This window comes from Plasmodium cynomolgi, chromosome 14, assembly GCF_000321355.1.
Source record: "Plasmodium cynomolgi strain B DNA, chromosome 14, whole genome shotgun sequence".
NCBI classification, from domain to species: Eukaryota; Apicomplexa; class Aconoidasida; order Haemosporida; family Plasmodiidae; genus Plasmodium; species Plasmodium cynomolgi.
In genome coordinates this window covers 670919-679233 of record NC_020407.1, presented here as the reverse complement: position 1 = coordinate 679233, position 8315 = coordinate 670919, and the positions used below count along the sequence as shown (strand labels likewise).

At 42.4% G+C, this 8315-nt stretch overlaps 2 protein-coding genes across 2 annotated transcripts; one reads left to right on the top strand and one right to left on the bottom strand.

Moving 5' to 3' along the window:
• Nucleotides 1-1218: 1218 nt before the first annotated feature.
• Nucleotides 1219-3684, top strand: PCYB_142480 (WD domain G-beta repeat domain containing protein; the record flags this gene model as incomplete). The annotated part of the gene is made up of 4 exons (XM_004224719.1): nucleotides 1219-1321; nucleotides 1578-1605; nucleotides 2414-3435; nucleotides 3644-3684. 4 exons carry the CDS (start codon nucleotides 1219-1221, stop codon nucleotides 3682-3684), a joined length of 1194 nt encoding a protein of 397 aa, XP_004224767.1.
• Nucleotides 3685-5356: 1672 nt separating this feature from the next.
• On the bottom strand, nucleotides 5357-7697 carry PCYB_142470 (hypothetical protein; the record flags this gene model as incomplete). The annotated part of the gene is made up of 4 exons (XM_004224718.1): nucleotides 5357-5378; nucleotides 6274-6780; nucleotides 7222-7475; nucleotides 7665-7697. The coding sequence occupies 4 exons, from the start codon at nucleotides 7695-7697 to the stop codon at nucleotides 5357-5359; spliced, it is 816 nt and encodes a 271-aa protein (XP_004224766.1).
• Between the last annotated feature and the right edge of the window lie 618 nt (nucleotides 7698-8315).

Here is an 8315-nt window from a genome sequence, read left to right as displayed (position 1 = left end):
CTGTAATTAAAAAAATTAAAAAAAGGCTATCTGTTTTATGTCAGTTTTACCATTTTTTCCACGTCTTTTTTTTTTTTTTTTAAAAACATTTTGTAATGAACATTTTAAGGAATAATTAATTTTATGTATTTATGCTGCCGTTAAATACGAAAGCGAAGCTGCAGGCGTGTTTATGTAAAGCGCGAACTTGTGTGATACGGCGTATGCGTAAAGCAAATATTTTGTATTTGTAACGCATTACACTGAGAAGTGTTTGCAATACGCTCGTATAATTACATATATTTATGTACTTACATACGTGCGCACTTGGATCCCTCCCAGTGTACATATATTTAATAACAACCTTTTGTGAGCGCAACAAAACGGAAGAAAAACAAAAAGAAGAAAGGAGAAGATTTTCTTATGCCATGCCCCCCAACCAGCCAAACAGCAAAGCAAACATCGTTATGTCATGAAAGCCCATTTGAAGACCCTTTTTAAATAAAAGTAATGATTATTTATGCGCGCCTACATAGCCCTGCCGCGTGCTGCGAGTTTTCGTGAGTTTCGTTTCTTTTCCGTTTGTTTGGATCCAAGCGTCAGAGCATTCCCGGAGAGCCTTGCGCCACGTGGTTGAAATGGTGTGCTTCCCGGGCGTTGTGTTGATCGATCGAGTGTGGCGCTAGTCCGTTCCTATGAATCGTTGAGTCTGCCTAAACTGTGCATACCAGCATAATCGCACTCTTACCAATGGGAGCGGCCGAACGGCATGCACACAGTAGACTTGATATATAACACTTGAGATGGTGTAAATCGGCGTGGAGTAGAATTATAGAACAGTGTGCTCTTTTGAATAACATCGTTTGCGTTATGGGGCAATAACTTTGGCATCGAATGGAGAAGTGAGCGCGGTCCATGTGGCGCAGCATGGAAGGTGTACTACCCATGTTTGATCCCTTTTATATGTACATCGATTGTAACAATGTTTGTTTTTTTTTTTTTTTCTTCTCCCTCCCCGTGCAGGTAATTAAATATGAGGGGCAACTATCTCCGAGATGGGTATAAAAATCAGTACCGATATGCAAATGGTAGGAATGAGCTTTACATTATGAGTGCGCGTGGACGTAGCACAAGAAGGGTGAATATGATGAAGTGGACGTGACTCTCCACCATTTGCTGTACCATACATATATCGCATTATAATGTACCACCCCTTCAGGATCAGATGGGAACAACAAAATGCAAAACAACTACAACAATAGGAGGAATTTTTATCAGAAAAAAAATCCGAACAAAGATAGAGATAAAGGAATAACCTTTTGCCCTCACTACACTCTAAGGGGTTAAGAAAATTGTTGTTACTTTTGAATACCGCTCGTTCGTCATGTGGATTCGCTCGATATGTGGGAGCATTCCCCAGATACGTAGCTCGACATGTGTTCGGTGACCCCCCTGCCACTGCTGCATTTGGGTTATGAGTCCCGTGGGAAGCTTGCCAATATGTAGCTTCTGTTGGCACTCGTCCTTCCCGCGTTGACCTTATTTCTTCATTTCATTTCCCCCCCCCTCCTCGCGTTTTGCGCATTTCTCCATTTCAGGATTGTGCCGTTTTTCGGACGACTGCAAGTAATCCATTTCTTTGCATGACACGTGTGTGCGTGGTGTGCTGCTTTGCGTTGCGTGTCTGCCGTGGGTGTGTTCGTGTGCATGGCCTCAAAAGGAAGAAAGAAAAAAATGTGAAAAAAAATGAAAAAAATGCGAAAAAAAATGAAAAAAATGTGTGAAAAGGATGAGAAAAAAAATGAGAAAAAAAAATGTGCGAAAAGGATGAGAAAAAAAAATGTGCGAAAAGAATGAGAAAAAAAAATGTACGAAAAAATTGCGAAAAAATTACGAAAAAAGAGAGCTGCAAAGTGAAAAAAAAAGAGAACGAACCGTGACCACCTGCAACGCCTAGTGCATCCATCTCATATGTACATGATGCCCAACGTGAAGGGTCTTTTTTTTTTTTTCGACCCCCCGTTTGGTATCAACCTGTGCATATAAGAGGCATGTGCTTGCTCTCATAACCAGTTTATTATGATGGCGACGCAGTTTTTTGATGCACTTTGGTGAAGATAATTTGATGGCCGTTTTTGTGTGTAGATTGGTTTGGTAGAAAGTTCTCCCCCTTTTGGCCTTTTCGCCCGTTTTGCTCCTTTTCTCACACCGCCACCCCACAGCAGAGGCAGACGAAGAAGCCAACGCAGTCCATTTGTTATCCACCCCTTTTACCATTTCCCCCCCCTTTTTTTTATTTTTTTTTTTTCCTTTTCCTTTTCTCCGAATTGGTTACTCTGCTTTTCCCGCTCTCCTTTTCTCCCCCTCTCGCCATCTCCCCCTCTCCATCTCTCCCTCGCTATCTCTCCCTCTCTACCTCTTACCCTCCTGCCAGAAATTTGCACAATTTAAAATTAGTCGACACGTTTTTTTTGCAAAGATCCTACATCGATTGCGCAATAATAGTACATGGGCCGAACAACGAGATATACCTGTTCACGTCGATCTCTCCGTACACAATAAACGTATGGATCTTCGTCCCCGGAGAAGGATCGAAGGAGTTGGATATAAAGCATTTAAAAAAAATAGAGTTTGAATTAACCCCTGAGGAAGAAGAATATGGAGATGACAAATTAAAAGGCAATAAAAAAATGAAGAAAAGGAAAAAAAGGGTTCTATCCTTACTATACGCAGAAGAGTGCATTTTCGCAGGGTTGGATAATGGACTCATTAAAATTATGCACCTTCCTTCTTCCGATTCTTCGACACTCTATGCACACACGGACTCTATATACAGCATTGTGTGTATCGATGGGATTATAATATCATCTAGCATAAATGGGGAAGTTAAATTTTGGAAGTACCAGGAATCATACTTAAGTTTTGTGACTATAAAGAAAATCGAAACAAAAACGAAAATTTTCAAAATGATCGAAATTATTTCTTCCAAATGTGCATCAGGTAATGTTAACAGCAGTTGTAATTTGGACGAAAATAAATTCAACAGGACATTGTGGGTATGTGGTGATAACATAACTATTATCAATCTCTTAAATTTAGAAATAGTGAACGTAGTGAAATGCAAGTATGGAAGTGTCGTTTCAGTCATGCAGTATGAAGCTAATGTGATCACTGCCATGAGTGATGGGAAGATATTAGCCTTCAGTCTTAAAGGAGATAACCATTTTGAGATGAACACGTTGCCCATTTTTTGCATGGCTGGTTTGACTAATCATAAGAATGTCCCAATACTTATTTACGGCTCTAGCAAAGCGTTATATACCTTTTCGCTGCCCGAGTTTAATCCCTATGGATATTTGAAGGACCGCGAATCTATGACTCTGAAATTTAATATTAATGACCCCGATTTTATTCTGCCTCTCTCGGGGCCCTACTTCATTGTGCTCTTTTCCAACGGTGGGTTTTTTGGCCGCACGCTCCGAGGAGGGGAGAAACAGCGTGCTAGAGAAGCACCGATGCGGCGCAGCTCAGTGACCTTTTCACATTCCGTACATATGTGTGTAGACCTGCTCGTGTGCATGTTGGTACGTTTACCCTCCTGCACATTTTCCGCCAGCACGTTACTCATCGCGACCCCTGTTTTGCTTCCCCCCCCCCCCCGCAGCTGGCAACGCGAAAGTGTGGAAATGGGAATCAAAGGATTAATTCCCCTTTTTAAGTAGAACCAGAGGAGACCAGAACAGGAAGAACAGGAAGAAGAGAATTAAAAGGATCAAGAGGAAGGGTCGCATTCTGACCAAGCCCCTTCCTTTGCTTTCCTTCTCCAGCCCCCACGCATGGGGGATTTTTCCCCTGTTTTATGTTTGTGCACCTGCCGGAGTGCTCCTCCCTGAGTGCACCTGCCTGAGTCCTCTTGAATCGGTGTGCAGATACCGTTGTTCATGCGAGTCTTGCAAGTTGAGTCATTCCAGCAGTGCTGCGCACGTCCACTTGTGTACGAAGCGACTGTGTACATTTTTTTTTGGAGCTTCCCCCTTGTGCACACAAAACTTGTATGTTTTTTTTTTTTTGAAAAATTATAATTAGCCCCATTTTTTAAATAGTTCACTTTATTATCCCTTCTCCCCTACTCCTCAATTGTACCATATTTAATTGTGTTCACATGTGAAAGTATATATATTTTTTTTTCCTTTTGCATTTATGCGTGCACGCGCAGGCACAGGGATATGCACTGCACATGTGCATATGCGCAGTTACATGGCTGCATAGCGCGGCAGGCTTTGTTTTCCATTCTTTCACTACACAGTATGAGCTCTTTTTAGCTATAGAGCTCCACGAAATGCCCATTTTTGCCCCATGCGTACTCTGCACCCGTTTAATGTCCCCCTTTTTTAATGCAAATTAGGCACAACATAGCGCCGTGAAGTTGTACATATGCACATACGTGGAGCCGCGCGCATGTAAAGATGCACCATGTGTGTACACCTGCATAACATATTTGTGCTTTTTTGAGGCCCGTGTGCATTTCTGAGGCCCGTGTGCATTTCTGAAGCTCTTGTGCATTTCTGAAGCCCTTGTGCATTTCTGAGGCCCGTGTGCATTTCTGAAGCCCTTGTGCAGTTTCGTGTGCCCTCTCGTAGTTGCAGCTACGGTGGCCCCTGCACAATTTTTATAATTCATTTTTTTTTTTATTTTTAAAAAAGGCAAGCTTATATCATACACCCAAGTTATGCCAAAAAATGCGTAATGCACCAATTTTCAGTGTTTTGGTAAATTTCGAAAAACTCAGACGAACATATATACCCCGACCCGATTTAAATCGACTTGCGGCACATGTCGCACTGTGAATGGAAGGGTGCCCCTATTGGTAGAGGCCCCCAACTGGAAGCGTGGACGAAAGACTCGTTGGAGGCTCAATTGTAGAACACTTCAGAAACCAGTAGCATTGGCAGATGCACCAGCCTCGTCGATATGAAAATTAATGTATGAACACATGAGCAGCCATGACCACGGCACGACATCATTTTCGAGCAGTGGTAGAAAAAGGCAACCCTCATCGCTGTGCTTCCTTGTTGACATAAATTTAAACAGGGTGAAAAGGGAACTTAAAAAAAAAAAAAAAAACAGGAGAGTACTGCAAAAAAAAAAAAAATTCTAAAAATTTCAAAAAAAAAGAGTCACAGACGGGGTTATTTTCTACAGCCAGCAAGGAGGCACACAAGTGTTGACATATACACATACGTATGATCATGTTTATGCATATGTGTGTTATTGGCGGTCTTCCCTTTCACTTCCCCCGCAAGCGGGCGCGGGCACACCTGTGCGAGGGGAGGAGGGACGCAATCGCAGGCCAACCGCTCTAAGACGCGCAATTTAATTACAAATGAGAGACAGAGTCACTGGAGCATGCAACGAAAAAAAAAAGTAAAATGAAATGTGTGCATAAATGGAGCCACCGAACGAAGTAAAGCGAGCAAGAAAGCAAGAAAGCAAGTAAGCAAACAAACAAGCTGACAAACAAACAAGCTGATAAACAAACAAGCTGACAGACAAACAAGCTGACAGACAAACAAGCTGACAGACAAACAAGCTGACAGACAAACGAAGGGGCGAACGGGCGGGGAGGGACGCTGGCGTGACCTGCAGGTCGCACTCGGCTAGTTCATGTGATGATCCGTTATCTCGCAACACCATTTGGTAAAATTTTCGAAAAAGTGGAAGCCATTATTTTTTCTCCGAATTCTGGTAGACTTGGCCCGACTAGGTAGACATGACTGATCAGTTATGAGCAAATCATTTTTTACATCATAGTAAGACGAGGTAATAAAAAAATTCATAATTAAAAATCCTTTGGAATTTCCATCATCTCCTATTATAGGAATTCTCAAAGGATATTCCTGCGAAAGAGATTCCACTTTTAGTTGCAATCGGCCAGTAACCTCCGTTTTGTACACTGACGTTTCTATGACCTTTAGGAAAATAAATTCTTCCTTGTTGAATGGTAATTTTATTATTTCGTTTTTCAAATCACAGTCTGCATATGTATTCGATTCATTCATTTTACAGTTGTAAAATTGGGATTGATATTTTTCCAGGATATCATCATAGGAGTTAAAGTAAACGCTGACTGAATATTTTACGTCTTTGAGGTTCATGAATGGGGTGGGGATTTCTTCTAGTTTTTGTAGACATAGTATTGCTTGTAGCTGATCTGTGGGGTGTTTGTGGGCATGACTTCCCTCCGCGTGGTTGGTGCTTCTAAGCTTTGAGTATTTCCCTTCCTGCTCGTCTAACAGGTCCGCTCCTTTGTGCTTGTCAAACAGCAGGGGGAACTCGTCCTTGGGGAGGGGCTGAAAATTGACATCCCCGAAAGGGGTAGCTCCCAAGTGGGCACCTCCAAAATGGGAACCTCCGAAAGGGGTAGCTCCAAAATGGGCACCCCCGAAATGGGCACTCCCCAAATTGGCCTCCCCAAAATTGGTACCCTCAAAATTGGCACCGGCATAATTGGCGCCGTCATAATTAGCGCCTCCATAATTAGCGCCTCCATAATTAGCGCCGCCATAAATGGCGCTGTTAAAACTCGCGCCGTACGGCTGCACCTTCAAGGGGGAAACGTCCAAACCGCCCAGGTAACCCATGCTGGCCAGGTTCTGCGCGCTGTTCACGCTGCCCACACTTCCCACGTTGCCCACACTGCCCACGCTGCTCACACTATTTATATTATTGCACAAAGCAGCGTTGTAGTTCTGCATGAGCAAATCGTAATTTACATTGCCCAGTCCACGGGGGTGCGTCGCTCTAGTCATATTTTCCACATCAGGCATACTAGAGATGCCATTCATCACAGGTACACTATTATTTCCACTCCCATGTTCATACAAATTGGTATAGCTGTCTGAATCGATATAGCCATTAATACCATTTTGCCCAATTTTCCCACTTATATTGCTACTATTGTTTACATTCACCACGTATGAATTATTCATCTTTGTGCTCATCTCTGGAATTATATACTCTCCATCCATTTCACCCTTCAGTTCGTACTTCACATTTTCGCTGTTGGGGACAAAGTTGTTACTCACTTGGTATGGATTATAGTAACTCTCTTGGTTGAGATTTAGGGCCGAATTTATATGGTCATAATTTGTTGCCCCTTTCAATGGTATAGTTCCTGCCATATTGAAGGTGTTATTTGTCTTTGCCATTAAGTCTTTACTATTGTTTCCATTTATTACGTACATGTCTCCACCGTGGTACAGGTTCATCGAGGGGGTGGTGTTTATTTCTCCATGGCTGTAGTAGGGAGTCTCCTCTAGGACGTACCCATTCTGATCCACGAGGTTAATATCCCCAGGGTGTTCGTACAAACTGTAATCTGCGTGGTCCTTGGGGTCGCGTAGATTCGTGCCATCGCGTAGAATTGCGCCATCGCGTAGAATTGTGCCGTTGCGCAGATTCGTGCTGTCTCGCTGCTTATACGAGTTCTTGCTTGGCTGAATAGGGTGGAAAGGTGGGATCTAATCAAATACGTTGTTTTGGGGGAAATGCAAAATGTGTTTGCCTCCTTCCCCCAACGGTTTGTCTCAAATGTGGGAATCATCGACTTAGGCAAAAAAAGGAGCATTTTTATTTCTTTGTTCTATTATTGTGCTACATTTTTGTAGAGCCATTTTTATGCTTACTACGTTGCTGGTGCTCTGTTCTGACGGTATCATTTTCCCTGCCCCAGAACTGTAAGAATAATTCTCCATTTAACGTCCGGCGGTGGGAGAAGAACCACGGTTTTAACTCCGGAAACGACCAGCAACTTTGTCCTTTCTAAAAAATTCGTTTCAGTGATAATACACTCTTCTTGGTGCCCACACCCTGCCACGCCAAGTTGCGTTGCGGAAAAGCACAGAAACAAGGTTGGAACGAGTTGTTAACGGGATAAAAGGACGTGAAGGGAAAAGCATTCACAACGCGGGGGTAAATGAAAAGTGCGATTTATTCTGAGCAGTTAACTTGATATAGTCCGCGTTTGGGTTGGGGGAAATAAAAAAAGTAATACGTACTAACATGGAATATGCTAAAGAGGGGGATGCTAAAGAGGGGATGCTAAAGAGGGGATACTAAAAAGGGGGGACGCTAAAAAGGGAGGATGCTATAATGGAGTATGCTAAAGTGAAATAAACAAAATGGACATTTTGTTCTGAACAGCCATGTAAAAAAAAAAAAAAAATGTGTATTTTTTTCTGAACAGCAAGGTAAAAAAAGAAAAAAAATGTGTATTTTTTTCTGAACAGCAATATGAAAAAAAAAAAAATTAAGTATTTTATTCTGAACAGCAATAT